Genomic DNA, 19,743 nt, shown 5'->3' on the forward strand with positions numbered 1-19,743 from the left:
TCCAATGCTTTAATTAAGATAAATCATTATCCAGGAGAAAAAAAAGTGCCAGTGTTGTAATTAAAAATTGTTTTTGCTTGATCATTTTCATTGGCCGCTACATCAATCAACCCACTTGCTCAATACACCAGATATTTGTGGTTCTTGCTGTCCACAATAAAACTAATGTGGATACGCATTGAATTAAAAAGTTGCAAGAAAATCAGCTGTTCGTGCTCGTGGAATGCGCCGCACCGGTGGGAGTCGTTGCCCATTAGCCGCCAGTTTGATAGATTAGGCAGGCAGTTGTTTCAATGTCGTGGACAATGTCACATTTCCTTACCCTATAACCTCCCAGAGAGATTTAACGGTAATGACTCGTGGTCCCTTAGTGAGTTTAGTGCCGTCCAGGTCTGGACATGCGCTCGCAGAAGGTGAAATGCAGTAACACTTCCCCGGACTGAGGAATTGCTCTGCAGTGAATGCAAACCGGCCCGTTGGCATAAATCTACCGCCATGGTCACTTTCAATTGCACTGCCAGCTGAGAATGTGTGGGAGCGGCTTAGGAACTGACACATGTTAATGAATATTCATGCAGGAAGTAATGCATGTAGTGATATACTGTAGCTCCATGGGAGTCTGGAGAGTGGAGCATGTGATTGCAGGCCAAGAGAACAGACAGATTGAAACCCTTGGCAGGATTGTTTTCCACTGAAGGAGGTTTTTTTCTTGCCTTTAGTTCTGCATGGTCCTCCTGGAAACAACAGAATCATTTCTCCCTTAAGCCCTTCTCCTCCCGCTGTCTGACTGCAACATCCCCATGCAACTTGGACTTGAAAAATACCAGAATTAATCAGATTAAATTAAAGTTATGTCAAATATTATAGTAAAATTACAGGTCAAGTTCTCTAAGACGTGCAGATTTTTGAAAGTGTACTTTTATTGTAAATCGACATCTCTGCCATTATGGGGAAGGCTCGTAATCGAGATCAACAACAACAACAGATGTGTGTGGTGGGTTTAGGAGACAATCATTGATTTTTGTTGCCCAAAGGAACAAAGAATTGCAAATAAAATACGTTCTTTTTTTTCTCGATTGGACTATAAATGGTTGATCAATATGAAGCCATGTTGCAGTCACGGATTATCGCAATGCAATAAAAGCCTCTGCAAATCAACATGTAAAGACACCAAGGGGTAATACGCTGCGAGGATGCTCAATCCTGAGTCACTGTAATGTGAAATAGGTTTGGTTAGAAACAACCATTTGACGTGCCGAAGCGACCCCTCAGACATTATCCAAACTCTTGCAACAGACTTGAAATAGAAAAACTTTCATGGTTGTTTCTCCATCACACTGACACTCCACGTGTTACTCTCCTCTCTCCCCTGAATTCTGCCCCCCCCCCCCGACTTTGACACAGATGGATATACCACGGACGACATTGTGTTCTTCTGGCAAGGAGGAGACAGTGCTGTGACGGGCGTTGACAAGTTAGAGTTACCTCAGTTCTCCATTGTGGACATCCGCTTGGTGTCCAGGGAGGTCCGGTTTACTACAGGTGAGTCTGTCATGAAATATAAATAAATAAATGTTTCAGAACGACAGTAATTGGGCGGAGAGTGTCCACGGTAAGCAGCGCACAATTATTGTGACATGGTGCAAGAACACCTCTGCATCCGTGTCTCCACTGTGACTGTGGGCATCAGTACTAAACACGTCATTGTCACTGTGGGGAACGTGATTATATTGGGGGTCATGCAGAAAAACAATTTCCCTTTTGAGTGCAGCAGATCGTAGGTGGCCATTTCCATATATTTGTGAAATGTGAGCTGACATGCACAAAAAAACCCAAACACACAGACGGCGACTCAAGAAGCGAACGCTGACTCACTCCCTCGACTTTATTCTCAACAAGGACAGTAATAGAGGTTGTTCATTGATATGTTTCATCATCAGTGTTTCCATGGGAATCAAAACTGCTCTAGCTAAAAAAAAAGGAAACACAATAAATTACAGCAATTGGGTTTGCACTACTGGTGCTTCACTCACTACTTTTTTTGTGCAAAATCTATGCCTCTACCTTGCACATTTACACATTTAAGCAGAATTTGTTTTTACATGCCAACACCATGTAATACAATTATTTAAAAAAACTAAAAAACGTATTTGAAGACACTGTAAGGCATGTAAACTGTACATATATATATACATATAAGCAAATGTATATGTAATTGATACATTTATGAAGTGTAATAACAGATGTACAAACAGCGCCAACAGCATTCTCTAGCCTTGTGACTATTTTTTGGCCGAGCATAGTGAATTCCTCTGACGTCAGAGATTTAATGTCAAAGTTAGTCAGTGAGATTAACTTTGACACACACCCTGTCTTAATGCTAAGCTAGGGGGCTAACTGCCTTCTGTAACTTCATACTTAGCACATAGACACTGGAGTGGTATAAGTCATCCTATCTTACCATAACATGTGACTTCAGACATGTTACATGTGCCAAAAAAGGTCAAAACCAATTGAAACAACTCAAATGAAGTGCAGGTTATTCAAAGTCTTTATTTTTTCTTCCCCAGTTTAGCCCAGCAACCACATAAGCAACATAAACAAGGCAAAGATAAAATGCCGGTGTGATTCTCATGTGTTTGCGACCGTGTGCGGCTGCCATTATTGTGCAGAGTACTTGGGTGATCTGAGGCGTTTGTCTCCGACTTGATGAAGTATGTATGCTACGGTATTGATTCATTAAAAGATTTACAGGAACCTGCAGATGATGAGGTCATTCATCATTGTGTGGTGCCCATAGCAAATAGCCTTTTAGATTAAAACCATCACACTTATCTCGAGACCCTTTTTTTCTTTGCTGACAAATTGGAAATAAAACTGTGGATAGAATTCACAAAATAGAATTTAACTATTATTTGGAGCAATTTGTATAGTTCCCAACCGCATAAATATCTCACTATAGCTGAATGGGAGCAGCCCAGCCTTGACATTTATATTTCTTTTTGCATATACATCGTATTGTTGCGATTGTTTTAATTAAAGTGCAGTTAGAAGACCAATTAATTCCTTTGACACAACCAGCTGATATATTCCTAACAAATATATAATGGAATACTGTACTACCTCACAACCACATACAGTACAGTGTATTTCCCTCCCTCTTGTAGTGTAATGGCACGCGTTGCAATTATGCACCTCAAAAATGTGCTTTTGGTCTAATGTTTAGAGGACAGGAGAAAGTGCAAAAGAAAAGCAGAGCAGCTCTCTTTGACAATCCTCCGAGGGATGCTGGAGCTGCCTGCTGAGAAAGGGGGTTGCAGAAAAATCTGCCGTGTTTGCGACTTTCTGCCGTGTTTAATTGGAATCGAACTTGTCCCTGGAAAGGAATCCATCGCTTTGGGGAAATTAAGTGCTCCATCTGAACAAATGGAGAAATGACTACCCTGCGCGTTGTCAAAGTGCAGACTTGGAACTCTTGTGTAGTGCCAACGTTTCCCCTTTCTCTCCCTTTTTTTATCACTGGTGTTGTCACTCGTGCGCTGCTGTTGGGAGAAGTTTGCCTTTGGGGCTTTCTGCCTGGAAAAACCTTCCTGGCAGAAGTTTTGGCAACAAAATGACTTGGTCATAGTCGGACCCTTTCATGCTGTTAACCTTGTGCAAAGGCCTTTCAAAGGCCAACTCATCCCATGGGCCGCCCTTCTCTTAACAGCCACTCCATCCTTTCTCCTCACAGGTTCATATCCAAGGCTTTCGCTGAGTTTCAGGATTAAGAGGAACATTGGATATTTCATCCTGCAGACATACATGCCGTCCATCTTGATCACCATCCTCTCCTGGGTCTCCTTCTGGATCAATTATGATGCCTCTGCAGCTCGGGTGGCCCTGGGTAAGACGCAGCCACTGCTGCGACTTTTTAACTTCTTTATATAAATGCTTTATTTACTGGACAATGCAAAATTTAGCTTGGGTAGTTAATCATCAAACAATAATAATGCATACAAATATCTAGACAGCTGGATATTGACTTGTGTTAAAGTGCAACTTTGGCTATTTCAAAATGAGTATTTCTAATTTCTACCACTCAGAATACCTTCGGATGGTTGCTCTAAGGATTCAGGTTTTATAGACAAATACAAACAAACAAAATGTTTCAGATGAGACAGTATTTAAAGTAGTTACAAGCTATAACATTAAAACACTGCTCACAATCCACATGGATTGTAAAGTGTGACGTTATATCTTTTTTGCTTTGTATTTGGTTATTTCCTTTTTATACGACTATGGACCTATGAGTCTGACATGAAGCTAGACACAACACAAAAATGACATGCAAATGCATCAATGTTAATAATTTAATTCGAGGATAATGTAACACTCTTTTAATTGAAGTATAATTTTCGCGTAATGCAGTATTCTTACAGTGCAGCATTGTGACTTTTATTTAAGTAAATGAACTGAACCACAGTACCGTTGGTCAGAAGATTTCTGTGTAAATGTAAATATCTAACAGTATCATTTCTGTCTGATGGTGAATTCTTTGTGTGTGTGTGTGTGTGCGTGTGTGTGTGTGTGTGTGTGTGTGTGTGTGTGTGTGTGTGTGTGTGTGTGTGTGTGTGTGTGTGTGTGCGTGTGCTGCCGTACTCAGGTGTGACAACGGTGCTTACCATGACAACAATTAACACCCACCTTAGGGAGACTCTCCCAAAGATTCCGTATGTGAAAGCCATCGACGTCTACCTCATGGGCTGTTTTGTGTTTGTGTTCCTGGCCCTGCTTGAATATGCCTTTGTAAATTACGTGTTCTTCGGCCGGGGCCCTGCGCAGCAGAAGAAAATCAATGAGCGCCTGAACAAAGTCAACAACGAGCGCACGCGATACGAAGAGAAGCGCCTGAGGGAACAGGTTCGCAACCTCGTCCGCTGCCTCTCTTTCCTCTACTCTACTTCTGTGTGTCACTCAGTGTTCAAGCACAAGACAACTGTATTCTGCACATCTGATTTTTCTAGCCACGGTCATTTTATCCAAAGACACATACACAACACTCCCTGAAGTAATCTTCCAGGAGCATACTGATGCCACCACAGTCCAATATGCATTCACCTCCCATTACCCATTTGCTTCTCCCTCAAGCACTGAAAGTTTTTTTACCAAGCGTAGCCTTTTTCCCATTGAGATAGAGATTCATCTAGTTCAACGGTGGTGTAAACATTCTCATTTCTTATTTAGGTTGTTGTCTATGTTTATGCTGTAGGCTTCATTCATTCTCGCTCTGCTTCCTTGTGGTTTAACATGTGTTCCGATTCAATGAGACACAGCACGAAAAACGCAGGATGAGAAGGTTTTGGCTTTTGGATTATTTGTCTATGGCAGACGCTGAAGTAGTCAGACTGAATGAAGCCCCCTCCCCCTGTTTTTTTTTCTTCTGTGTGAAGTGCTAAATGCAATGCTCTTTCAAACTTGTTAATGTTGACTTTATGTCCAATGCATTGAGTAACTCTTAGGAAATGTTCTGATTTGCCAGTGTTTTTATAGCCATTTTTTAATGTTCTCTTCATTTTTCTTTCACATTGCAAGGACTCCATTTCCTCGCCGTTTCAAACCAACACCTTCAGGTCATTTACACAGCGAAGAAATCTGTATCACGAGGAACAAAGAAAAGTTGGGGTACATGTATTTAGAACTCATATCAGCTGTAGTGGCAGGGCCTCACGATAAACTCAGATGATTAAGGCTGTTCACATTTATTTGTGCCACTTACTAATAGACACTAATATGTTTAAAGATAACTATTTCTGTTGCATGCAAGAAATGAGATTCCACATCATCCCTGCATTTTGCCTTAGCCTTGACAGCTTGGGGGATGGGAGGGGGGTTAATATTAATCTCATAATTGGGGTAATTTGGGGCAACTGCTCGAAACCTCAGCTCCCACTGACTCTTTGTGTCTTTCCCCCTCCCCCTCACCTCACCTCGCAGGTGGATGCTTATGGAAACATCCTCCTCACCACACTGGAGATGAACAACGAGGTGATGCCTTCTGACGTGGGGAGCAGCGTCAGTGACTCTCGGAATTCGGTCATGTCCTTCGACAGCTCCGGGGTCCAATTCAGGAAGCCCATGGCGCCCCGAGATGGCTTCAGCCACCACTCGCTGGACCGGAGCGCCATGCGGAGCCGGGCCAACTGTCGGCTACGACGACGCTCCTCCAAGCTTAAGTTGAAAATCCCAAACCTGTCCGATGTGAGCACCATTGACAAGTGGTCCCGGGTCATTTTCCCCATCACCTTTGGATTTTTCAACCTAATCTACTGGTTGTACTATGTGAATTGATGTGCATCCCACTAGGAATCATGGGCCATATTTTGAGAGCACATTGAATTGGCTTTGATACAGTTCCAAAATATGTATAGACATATACACGTTGAACATATGTATATGCATATTTCTATATATTATATTTATATATCCACGTATGAAATCCGAAGGACCTCTCTGCTGTACAAAATATTAATAGGATGACTTGAATGTTTAAGAATAATTGTGCGAGAAGAATTTCAAGGCTTTGAGTTTCTTTTTCCTCCTGAAACAAACAAACAAACAAACAAACACGAGACCCCACCAGGGTTTTTTGGAACTAAAGACTGCATGATATTTTTGCTAAAAAAAAAACAAGAAAAAAAGCGAAAGTGAAAGCTCTAGAGAGAGAAAAGATATCTCAGAGTTCCATTGACTTTCTATTGATACGTCGTGTTCAAAAATCCTCCTCTGCAGCTCGTGAAATCAGTGGTGGCTCGTCTGTTCAGGCATCAGCTGAGTGAGATCCCTGACACCACCCTCCCCCCCCGCCTCCCCCGTCCCCAACCTCCTCGCTCTCACCACCCCCACCCACCCGAGCCACAAAACCCTCCCATCACCCATGGATAACATGCACGGAAACCTCCGGTTCTACTATGTACAGCAACCTTGTTTGGATTATGTGTTGTTCCTTGGGTTTTTTGAAGTGATGTCGTTCTCTTTATCAGACATCAGCTCTGGCCTCATGGTCTCCACTCGGGCGCCGCGTGGATGGGATGCTTGACCGCTGCATCCCCCCCCCCCAACGCAAACTTGTATTACTTTCTCTTCTCATGTTATTTTTAGATACACGTCCTTGGGTGGGGATGGGGCGGGGGGAGTGGGGGAGGGGGGGTTGTCTTTTACAATACATTGTGGTTAAAAACAAATGCTGATTATTGTAGATATAATTTTGTCTTTAAAAATACTGTGATTTCAGAGAGTGTTGGAACATGTTCTAGAGCTAGGGCATTATGAGGTAAAAGAGTCAAAGGTATGCATTACTCATTTTGATTGTTTGGAGTAAAAAAAAATATTCTGTACATTTTATCATTCAGTATTCTCATGAAAGTATACTTGTACTGTTTCTTTCCTCCTATTGATTGATTCACATGCTCTTTAGATGCAGTGTTCATTGATGTCATATCCTGCTTTGTGTTTTCTCTGAACGGACATTGGGGGTGGGAGGGGGGAGGGGGGGTTGCTTTTGTGATTCGTTTTCAAGTTATCCACCAGTGAAGATGTGAGAACGTGTATATTCAAAAGAGTCAACATATCGGCCCCACAGTTTGACCAGTTGTCTTTCAGTATAGAGTATTTGTTTGTTGAGCATTCCTTCAATGTTGGAGTCACAGTTTCTGAGGGCAGGGTTGTGTGATGGGCAGCGTGGGGGACCAGCCGTGGGGAGAGAGGACTCGACGTCTCTCGCTCAAACTCAATCAGCGCCGCCCTGCAATGCTCTGAACCCCGAGGATCAGAAACGTTCGCCCAATCAGGAATGATACAGTAATGTGATAAATAGCCATGAATTCAAATGACGACCAAAAGGCCTATAATCCATTATAATACATTTCCAATGCTCAGGTTCATTTGTAAAACAAATTACACCGTGAATCTTTAATTCATTTAATTTGAAATCAGGTTAGAAAATCAAGTCCAAACATTAGATGGCTGAGGCAGACGGACAATGTCAGGAAGCATAGGAGCATAGGAACGAGCGACATAGATAAGTAAATAAATAAATAAAATCCTCCCGTGCCTGTTAAGGTTGAGCTGAAGTGCGGATCAGCATCTTCCTCTGTGTCATCTTCACTTCAGGCACATACGGGCTCTGCTGGGAGCAACAGTCCCCGAGCAAAACCCACAAAACCAAATCAGGCATCGAGTCCTAGAGCAGAGAAGTGATTGGCTCATTAGAATATGATCGCAGCGCAAGTCTCTGGGAAAACATACAGAAGGAAAACAAAAAATTGGCATATACTGTACACAAACGCACGGAGACAAGAGGAAGATGGAAGTGCTTGCAGAGTAACGAGATGAAGATGGCAAAGCAGGAGTATCAATTTATCATCAGAAATATCCACTCCCCCCTCTGGGTGCAGGGTGCGTAAGACGCCTTCAGAAAGGAATACTGATCAGAAAACAATTTGTCTCCCTAAGTCATAGTGAAGTTCGTACAGTGATGTGGCCCGAGCTGTGATGCGAGTTTGGTATTTCTTTTTGTTCAGATCTATGCGTCATATTCCATCGAAGCAAATGGGAAAGCAAAAAATGAAAATATGTAGGGAGTTGGTGAAAGTAACAGAAAGACGTGCTGAGCTGAGCTTTATGTTTATGTTTGCAGCTGAATAATCCACCTTTGTCTCTCAGTCAACTGTGAGTCCAAACTTATGACCAAAACATAGTGATTTGAAGTTAAATTTGTTGTTATTGATGGGAAACGTGTCAGCCACAGTGCGCTAAATTAGCTGCGAATATTGTGCAAGATTTGCCTTTGGGTTGAAAGATTGACCTTCTCCCAGCCGTGAAGCAGGATTTATTGTGTTACGTAGAAAATATATATTCAGTATTTAACAGTAGATGACTGGTAAGTGTTGAGTTGAGTTGTTCAAAAGTTGCCAAATGGAAGTGAGTTAAGGCGTAAAATATAATGAACTTGAAAACCGTAGCAACCGTAGTGTTGTTTCAACATGCAGTCTTTCACACTTTGTTTTTAAATGTGTAAAACCATTTCAAAAGAGTTCTCCATTGATTTACAAATGCACTCCTGTAACTAGTTCACAATGGATCATCCAAAACAAAAAGGAACAGGCGATATCTCTTTTTTTTGTTTTGTTTAATTCCACACGTCTAATGTCAAAATGTTACCCACAATTACCCACAATGCAACTTGACCACCTACAGTTCTGTCAAGGTTTGTTTTGCTAGAAGTGGCTAATGTAGCAGTGATGAGGAGTGGGCTCCAGACACACATTCTCACCTGTTTGACTGACTCCACACCGCAGGGATTTCAAAAATCTCACATGACTCAAGTGACATTACTCAAGGGAGTTCATTCAATTTCCTGTCAACAGATTTTTGATGTGCAAAATTAGTGGAGTTCGCATTTGACGGGGCAGTAAGAATTTTTGGAGAGAGCTTGTTTCGCTCTTTGTCGTTGTTGTGATTTTACTGCTCGAACTCCAGTGTGGGAGTCCGACGCACTTACCACTGGGCCAAAATCGTGGAGTTGCAGCGGCCCCCCCGCCACCACGTCTCTTAAGGTGTCGACGAGTGATGTTTACAAACTGCAATCGCAGTGTTGTGTGGTGCGGTCCGCACCATTTTTTTGTTTTCGATATATGGAGGCCTGAGCTGAGCCGAAAATCCAGATTAATTTTTTTCTAGGCTTGCACAAAAGCGACACCTGACAGACCACAAGAAAATGTTCACAGATTTTTAACAAAACGTGTATTGCTTTAGAATCGCTTACTGCCCCTTTAACTCGTGTTATACATCACTGGGATATGTATGCTGCAATTTTAGCTAGAAAGGGGAAAAAAACCCTGTTAAAATGTGAGACGCTCCAGTGACGTTATAACTACTAGACATGATTCACTGTTTGTTTTTGTGATCAGATAAAAACAGCTTTGGATTGTATTCCCACAGTTGACATTACGCCATGGTTGGTATGAGGGTTTGTAATGTTAGTGGACTGTAGCATCTGAGTCAGGGGCATTCAGGCTCTTTTGAGTTGATGATTTCTGATGTGCGCATTCACGTTCACGTTTCAGGTAGCATTGTCCTTTAAAATTTTTAAAGAAATAAAAAATAGAGAAAGGTGGTAAGAGTTAGTGGATGATGAATGCAAGTTTACAGAAGTTTCCTTTTTTTTCATCCTGGTTTGCATTCTTACAGCTTGTCAAACTGTTTAAAGGCAATATGATGGATCTTTTTCCATTGAGGATATGATACTGTCAGTTTCCAGTGCAGGAAAAGCACAAAAATACGATGAGATATTCCTTCATTTGTCCCACAACGGGAAATTTGGTGTTATTTTAACTAAATCAGTGGAAAATGTTCAACTATAAATAATTAGAATCCATCTAATCTGTGGTTTCAGTTTAATGCACTTACAGTAAAAAGTATCAAATCCTCATTGAGGTTGGTTTACTCCCAATAATGAATGCAAAAAGGCCTATTCTCAGTTGGTATTAATTCTTTTTCTATTTGATTTTTTTTATTTGATGCATATCTTTAATGAAGTCCAAACAAACACACACAGAAGAGAAACATTAGCAGCCCTGCATGCTCACAGTAAAACAATACCCACCACTCATTTCACTCAGAACATGTATAACCTGCTTTCTGGACATGGAATCAGCACATTCATCCCCAAAACTGTGAGGATGTTCTATTCTATGCTTTTACTTTAAGACCTTTGCTTATACAGGAGATTAAATACGTTTCTTTTTGACACGTGTGTTCGAGGAGGGGAGGAGGAGGAGGAGAAAAAAAAAAGTGTTGAACTGATTTCAATGTGAATTTTCTTGCCTCTAGTGTATATGTGTAATTACATGTGAATTGTTCTGTAAATATGATATCTTTCACTTAATAGTTCTTAATGCATGAACAAAAACATGGCAGTTCGTAATACCAGCTAGCCTCACTGCTAATGGCATGGACAGCTTCTCTAGCATTGGCATACTTCTGCAAACGAAACCTGAAAAAAAAAAAATGAGAACACAAGAAATACATGGTGTGAACAAAGTAATGGAGAAATCAACACAAAGTCCTCCCAGGTTGAAGGAGTTTTCTGGCGGCTCTGGCCTCGCGTTGGTGCACGCGCTCCCGTACGAACAAGGCTAATGCTCATGTCGGAGCTAACCGTAGGATTTCAGCCCAGTATACACCTGCGGCATTTTACCTCGGCTCCCAACAAATCACCCAGTCGTCCATGAATCTGCTCACAAATTGAAGGGCACGTTTGACTAGCTGACTTAAAGAGGCTAGAGGAGCAGGTTTGCCTTAAGACGGCGAGTGGGATGTTCTTTCCTGTTCCTCATTAAGACAGTCGTGTGCCCTTGACCGATTGCAGAGTGCAACCGCGCAACTGCGAACGCCAGAAATCTGTGCAGGCTCGGTCCCAGAAGTAAATATGTTAATCACTGTGAGGGAATTGAGAGAAAAGGATTTTTTCCTGGGTAAATGTAAAGAATAAAAATGCAGTTCCACGAATGTTGCTTGGTTCTGTAGAACTATATTCAAACCCAGTAGTGTAGCGTGATTAAACCGTTTCAATGGCCTAACACTTTTTAATGTATGTGGAAAGCAGCATGTTGGATGCCATTTCACATTTTGCCATAATTACAAGCTCGGATCTAATCTGCACAAATTGATGTATCATGTGATGAGCTGTTGACTCCAGTCGTCAACCGGGATTACACCATTCTCAACAAAAAAAAAGAAGATATGCATAATTGGCTGAGCCTATATGAACACAAAACGCACTAAAAGATTGGCCCACAACCACGCAAACCAATTTCACCGGTACACAGCTGACAGACTCCTCACTGTTGGAAGAACTTTGGTTGGTACATTCATTATTTTGTATACCGTGTAGGTTTTGTTTTGCATGACCTGAGTTTTGAAAGGTTTATTTCCATACATTTTTACTTCACACCATCGGATTCATCTCCACAGCCAGGAAAAGAAAGACCCAGTGTTTACACGCTCAAAATTGCACTTGTTTTACAGCCAGCTCTATAAATCTTGTGAAACAAAACTTGTTCGTAAAAAAAAAAAGAAAAAAAGAACTGGAGGAAAAATGTAACTGCGGAACGTACATGGTGTGATTCGCGTGGATCATGAACGTGTACTTCTGCAAATGTATTCTACTGTACATCACGCCGTTTGAAATAGATGCACCAAGTGCATGCTGTAGTTTTATCAGGTTCAGCATAAGCATTAACATCAGCCCCCCTTCAACTACAAAGGATGTAAAGGATGCTGACCAGTAGCATCTCAACGTAAGCCATGTGATTGCACACTGAGTGGGTGTTCCGTGTATTTTCTCTTTCATAAGTTGCCTCCGGTCATGGTCTGTTGTCGAATAATGTGTGATGATACCTGAAAGAAGCTGTGCTGATTCCCAGTCACACGTCAGTAAACCTCCCTCTGAGAAAGAGTCTGGCAGGGAGACGATCTTATGTTTGACCTGTAGGTAGGAAAGATGTCCCAACACATTAAAAAAGAAGAAAAAAACAAATGGCAACGAAAAGAAAGAAGCCCACAAGACCAACAGCCCATTTATTGTTCAGTTTAAATAAGTAAATGATTTGAATTCATTTCTGTGTTCATTTCTGATTTACGGTATCTGTTGCATTTGTTATGCATTGTTACTGTTGTTGTTGTTGTTGTTTTAATCATAAGAAGGAAATGTAATTCATCTGATATACTGGCACTGGAAGAAAAATGCATTTGGTTTTTGTACTGTAATCGTTTTGTTCACATTGGGCTTATTTGATTCAGTTGTTTAATAAGGTGTTTGATTTTCATTTGGGGTATCGGTACTCATGGAATCAACATTTGTGTAGTATGAAGTTGTATTTTTTTTGTCAGTGCAAATTAATGTTATAGTGTCAATCAGCTTTTTTAGGTGTTTGAACAAAATGTGTTTTTTTACAAATACAAGGTGTTCAAGTATGTGGTATAAAAAGGGTTATCATTCAAACAAAACTTTTTACAAATAAAGGCTTATACAGTAAAGAAAGCTAATGTCTTTTCATTTGCCCTTTGTGGACTAATATGTTTCATTTGACTTTGTATTCATTTATTCTCGGATATTAGTCCCCAAACGGTAAATAGCAAACAATGTCACAAAATAAGAGGATAAAATCAGGTATTCACCGTTGCTTGGTTGTTGTCGGAGCTCCCAACTCTTAGTTGGTGTCTTGCTTTTGATAAGGACTGTTGGATACTTACACAGTACGAAAACTAAATTTAAAGAAAAAATCAAGAGTGTCTTCTTTTAATTTGATAACAAAACATTGCGCGTTTATGAGAACATACCTCCTATCATACCCTATTTCCTGAATAAAGACGCAAAGTGACTCCTGCTGACAACTGTAATATTTGCCCCCTTTTTCAATTCAGGAACCCCTAAAGTAGTTTAATTGTTGGCAAATATAAAATGATTTACTGTAGTACAGGTTAATGTAGCTTTGGGGCCTGTCCGGGGCAGGTCGCATCTGTGACGCACTAGATAATTCACTTGTTTTATCCGAGGGCGGATGCAGTAGAAACTTTGTGCCGAGACTTTTTGCCCCTGGTTGAGGACATGAAGCTATATATGGTGGCACATATGGACATTTTTGTTCACCCTCTCAGATGCACAACGGGCCTGAACTATGCCGTGAATGTTTTGTCGGTGAAGGTGAAGAGAACGTCCTCAAAATATGACTACTGCACCTGGAGCAGAGAGAACAGGAATGATCCAGTAAGACTTTTCAAATATTGTTCTGCACAAACACCTCTAAGCGTTACAAAAAAAAAGGATTTTCAGTACGAAAGGCTTTTTGATTTGATCTGATTGATGTTATGGATTTGACAGGGACGGTTTAGGGCCTGTGGGTGCGACCTTTGTCCCGATTGTGCCTCGATTAAAAGCCCACATCTGAGGTCATAAAATATAAAATAGTCACCACCACCAAAAGGATTTACTTCCAAATCAACTGGAAGCTTTTGGATTACATAAACAAATCACACACATCTACTGTATATTCAATCTATGATCTGTTTGTTCTAGTAAAGTTTATAGACACATAGAAAGAAGACATATATCTGACAAACACCAAAACCTCTCTGTGTGGAGTATGTATGTTCTTCCCATGCCTCTGTGTGTGTGTGTGTGTGTGTGTGTGTCCTCCATTTTCCTCCCACAGTCCAAAGACATGCACATCAGGTCCACCAGAGACTCTAAATGGTCTTTCTGTGTGAGTGTGACTGAGCATGTGTACATGGATTTCAGGCCCCGCCTTAACATGAGGAGCAGTTTGGAGAATGAAAGGATGCTTGTACTTTGTCAGACTCGTGCTCAACACACAGCAGGGTCTGTTGTTAATTGCACATTGATGGCTTTAAATAGTCAATAGTAATGATTTTTGAGCTGTGACATCCCCAGACACTAATACTTCACTGTCACCAGGAGCAGGACCCGAGGCCTCATGGTGCACATGCATACAAATGATACACACACACACACACACACACACACACACACACACACACAAAACTGTGCAACACCTGGGATTTACAGCATTAAAATAAAATGTGAAGCATGTGAGTCCACATCATTGGAATGCAGATTGGGGAAATGATTTGGTCGTATACGTTATGGTGATGCACAATTAACAAGTGTAATCACAGTGCAAAGTGCAAATGATAAAACTGAATATTTGTGTTATTGTTACCTTGCAAATCATGACTTATTTTACAATAGTATCCCAATGAGACTAAGGGAACTTTCACACCTACCTTGTTTGGTCCGGACTTTAGGACTTTTCAGTTTGGTCCAAACCAAAATTGCCAGTGTGACAGGTACCTCCCAATGGACCAAAATTCTGTCTGACCAAAAGAAATGGTCTCGGTCCGGATCAAACTGAACCATGGTTTGGTCGTTAGCAGTGTGAAAATAATTTTTTGGGATGGTCCAGACTTTCAGACCAATTACAGGAAGTTGAGGCAGCGAGCTATAATAGAAGAAGAAAAGGAACAGGAAAAAGAAGTGTAGAAATTAACTGGAATTGTGAAGTTGCCGCAGTGGTGGGGTGACCACGTGGCGCGGTGGTACAGAGGGTGGACACCTGAGCTGAGCCCAACAGCATCAGACGAGTTGGGCCGGGTCAGAATTCAAAAATGTAGAAATAATGTTTGGGCTCAGGTCGGAGTTTGTCATGTCAACCAAGCAATAGACAGTAAACATTGTATGTGAAGAACTCCTGATGACAATTTATAATCCATATATCAAAACAATCTATCCCTAGCCTATATGAGATAAGATAATAATGTAAACTGCATGATCTCTTGTCAGCACGTGAAGGAGCAGCGTGGGGCTGTCTGACGAAGGAAAAGCACAAGTCTTAACACACAGTAACTGTTGACAGGGAGCGAGCACGATCAACGCCAGGACCCTGAAACTCAGGCCGCTGAATGGAATTCAGTCATCATTCATTTGGTCATTTAGACCTGTGCTCCAGCTGTGACACTTTAAAATGTTTTCAGATAAAAAGGGCAGATTGAAAGACCATACATAATGTTTGTTTTATTGAACTCGGGCAAGGAATGGAGACCGATCTACTTCTGGCGCAAAGTGAGCTCCTTTTGAGGGAGCGCTGTGGAACAGTGGTTAGCACCATCGCCTCACAGCAAGAAGCTGTCTGGGTGTGAATCCGCCGGCTGGAGCCCCTCTGTGTTCGCATGGTGTCTTTGGGCCTGCGTGGGGTTTTCCTCCAGACTGTCCAGCTTCCTGCCACAATCCAAAGACATGCAGGCTCATTAGCGGCTCTTTGTGACTTTTGTGACTGTGTAAATGTTTTTTTGTCTCCTTGTGTTACACTGGCGACCTGTCTGGGATGTCACCTACCTCTCACCCAATGTCAGCTGCATGGGACAGGCTGGGACAGGAGAAGTGGGTACGGTTGATCATCCTCTGGTCAAAAAAGGAAAACGGGTCGGTGGTGATGTCGAGTGTGACTCTCAGACAGCGCTACTTTTTCTTTTAACTTAACTCAAAATGCCAAATAATATTCTTTCTAATGTAAAAAGTAATGTTCTATGACAGAGAAAATCTAGTTGTACATTCTCAAGGATAATATTAAGCATAGAAAGAAAGAAAGAACAAAGGCATTTCGGTCAAGCTGTCCCACTGGGTAGCAGCTGTAGGCCCCACCTCCAAGATGCAGAACAGCTTCTCAGCAGCCATTAAAATAATAGCTACAGCTTACCTCGTACGTGTTTCTCCCATTTCCCCTTTTTCTGCTCCATATCAGTTCTTTTTTGAGACATAGCTGTTTTACCATAAATAATGCATCGGGGTAAGACACGGCATGCAGCAGCACAGTTGAGAGGGGGAGGAATCCTTCTTTAAATGTCCAGTGTGTACAGTAGCTACGTAGTATGCACCACTGTATTTTACACACAAAATGTCAACTGAGCCCAAGATGAAAATTATTATAGCTAAATAAAAATCGCGTTGCATTAAAACTGATAGATCATTAAGTTCGGCTTGGTGGTCTTTTACGTGTTTAGGGTTCATCCTCAACACAAGGCCTTTGAAAAAAGAAGAAAACAATTGGAAATTCTGACACCTAACATTGTTGTTGAATTGGGAAAAAAAGGGTTTAATTGATAGGGACAGATTCATTATACATAGAGAATTGTCCAATACAATGCAATGCTTTGCTCCACATAATTGAAGGAAGGCAATAGTACATATATTTATGATGTATGGATTTGAAAAAACAAAACGTTTTACTCGTCAAGCCTTTCCTTTCCTTTAAAAGTGTCATTACCAACTCCAATGTCAAACAACTGATCAATGATCACAATGAATCCTCTTCTTGAGGTTCTCAGAGCCCGGGTTATGCCAGAATTCACAAAAATTAACGAGACTGCTTTGAGGTCAGAGGTCAAGTATTGATCACATGGGATGGGAAAAAAAAAAGGCCGAGCGGGTAACGAGGGGACCTTAATACTCAGACGGAAATCAATTTCAGTAATGGGTGAGCGGGTCATAAAAAGTTATGGCGAAGCAGCTGCCGCGGCATCGCCGACGGAGATGGTGGACCGTCTGCGAAACAGGCCGTGTTTGTTCTCAGATGTGATCTGATCTGCTGTAATGTCTCGGTTGCTCTCAGCAAGTCAGGAGGTGACACTTAATGTATCTGAATCTCAGATGAGCGTGAACCAGACCACCGGCTGCTTTTCATTGTCCCGCCGAGGCCGCATTCATCTCGATGTGACCACAAGTCATTTACTTCGTGGGTTAACCGTGAGAGGAAGTAGCTGAAGATCTTCGCCCCTTCTCAAAAATGTATTTGATTCTTGGCTGAGTTAACACACAGTGTGTTTGTTGTTGTGGTGTGTTGTATTTCATCGTGCTTAGCCCCCTCCCGTAGCTGTGACCTGGGTAACGATCCTCTCCTGTGCGTCCTCCCTCCGACTCAAGGCAGATTTAATGCACAGGTCCGTCTCTCCTAATTGATTTCTTTTAATTTACTCTCAGTCGCCTCCTGCAGCCACTTCGGCAGTTGATAATGCAGCTAAGTGAGTTCACCTTGAGAGGAGCTGAGATACATAAATAATGTCAGATATGTCCAACTTGTTAAATCCGGATCAGACGTCATGGATTGCACTTCATGCGTATCATGGCTCCGCGACAACAACAAATCAAGAAAATGTGCAGGTACTGCGGCTTCCTTTTCAACACTTGGGTTCCATGTGGGTAAAATATTGAATGTACGGGTTTGTTGTTTCTGAGTTTGCCCGTGTTTTCATCATTGGCTCTGTCCGCCCGCATTGGAGTGTGTCGCTCTGTTGAGAAGATGGATACAGAGCAGGGTGAAGTGGCTCAGCAAAATGTGCCTTCCATTTCCGTGTTCTATTGTCAGCACTCCATATAAAAACATAAAATATTGAAAGGGTGCATTAACATGGGTCAGAAATTGATGGCGGTTCCTATGTGTGTGGGGGGGGGGTTAGAGCGGTCAAAATGGCAGCTGCTGTGGCTTTGTGGCTTCGACTGCCTGCTTGTGCTTTCTTTATTTGAATAAATCGTATCCACTGATTATAGCACAGGCAATAAAATTGACATGTCTTTATAGGAACATTTATTCTTATGCAAATTATAAAAGAAAGGTCATTATTTATGGATTTATCAGGATTGCCATGCTCATGCAATACTTAAAATCAACCCAGTATTTAAAGCACAGCTCAAATGAACAAAAAAAATGAGGTCCCATTTGCTTTTACAGCACAAAACCAGAGCTTAAATCAGCATCACTCCTGATTCAGTGAACAGATCTACAGTAAGTGACGCTGTCTGGACAGATAATTCCACCAAAGCCATCAATTATTCAGTCAATAAACATTTATACCTGTCAGCAGTTCACACCAAACAAGAATCTCCAGTCCTTTAAGCGCCATCTCTGACTTGATGAAATGTCAAGCCACGCTTCTCCCGTAGCACAGCGTGTCCGTCTACTTCTCCTTTCACAGGATGTTCGTCTGTGTTGCCATGGAGCTCTTGTTTGGGGGGTTTGAAAAGAGAGCGAAGAGACGAAGAACCGCGCAAACACAAAGTGTCTGATAAAATATTAAGGCGCATCTCTTATGTCGCATTGTGACCACGGCTGAGCCACCAGATCCAACCCCCCCGTGGGGGCATCATCTGGAAAACCCCAGGGTGTTGGTACAGTTAAAGGTGAGATCATAGTTACACACGTGTGCCAGAGTTAATGTGAACACTGGGTGCTGTTTGACTAAGAAGGTGTGCACACGCGCACACACGGTCTCAAAGTCAATTTTCACTATTAATGGACACTGTGTGGCTAAACGCTGGCCGTGTTTGAGCTCATCAGTGCCCTCCAACATTTGCATTAGCACACGAAATGAATACAAATCAGTCGCTGAGATGTCTTCCCCGTATTTTATATCACACGAAAGCAAAGCGGGAAAAAATCACGTTTGGGATTGTGCCTAAAGAAATACATTATTTCTTCAGCCAATTAAAACCCCCAGGTACATTTTGAGAGCCAAACATATGAAATGATATTTTTCTGATAAAGCTCATCGGCCGGCGTCTCAATTTATGTTTGGCCCTTTTTTCCCCCCTGGACTCAAAGTCAGTCCCTGAAGGACACATTTTAGATAATGGACACAGAGTGGATTTGGGAACTCACCGTGTCTTGGGAAAGCCCGAAGTTTCTCTATACCAATAAGGGTCAGATAAAGTGTTTTTCTCTTTTTTTTTGCTTGAATGCAACACTGTCAGTTAGATTGTTGTGCTGATGTAAACTTGTTCCATGCCCTCTGCCTCAGACAGCTCGTGATGGGTCACCTTCTGCGACGACAGACTCCGGATTTCAGAGATGAATAAAGCATCAGCAGATGTTGCCCGTGACTCCCTGTGTCCCACTTTCTTGCTTTCTTCTTCTTTTTACAAATTTGTACAATTGTGTCAATCTATGTGAAAGCACAGCTTCACGCTCGTGTTTGACGTCAATGTGAGACGATAGTTCAGTGTCGCTTGCGTTTGGCTTTTAGTGCCGAGGAGGGGAGAAAAAAATGCAAAGGAGACCTTTTGTTCTGTGTGTGGATCAGATGGTGTTTCACGCCACAGTTTGTGGCTGTGTGTTATTGTTTGTGCTTATG

At 41.8% G+C, this 19,743-nt stretch overlaps 1 protein-coding gene across 2 annotated transcripts in view; it reads left to right on the plus strand.

Moving 5' to 3' along the window:
• gabrb4 (gamma-aminobutyric acid type A receptor subunit beta4) overlaps nt 1–7,154 on the plus strand; it is a 43,725-nt gene extending 36,571 nt beyond the window's left edge. The window contains exons 6-10 of one of the 2 annotated variants that reach the window (XM_035627168.2): nt 1,405–1,542; nt 3,734–3,886; nt 4,646–4,902; nt 5,575–5,664; nt 5,977–7,154. In XM_035627168.2, coding sequence (XP_035483061.1) covers nt 1,405–1,542; nt 3,734–3,886; nt 4,646–4,902; nt 5,575–5,664; nt 5,977–6,330 — 992 coding nt within the window. In that variant the 3' untranslated portion in view covers nt 6,331–7,154. The remainder of the gene's footprint in view (nt 1–1,404; nt 1,543–3,733; nt 3,887–4,645; nt 4,903–5,574; nt 5,665–5,976) is intronic. The other variant, XM_035627169.2, reaches the window with a different exon arrangement.
• The last annotated feature ends 12,589 nt before the right edge of the window (nt 7,155–19,743 follow it).

This window comes from Scophthalmus maximus, chromosome 2 (genome assembly GCF_022379125.1).
Source record: "Scophthalmus maximus strain ysfricsl-2021 chromosome 2, ASM2237912v1, whole genome shotgun sequence".
NCBI lineage: Eukaryota > Metazoa > Chordata > Actinopteri > Pleuronectiformes > Scophthalmidae > Scophthalmus > Scophthalmus maximus.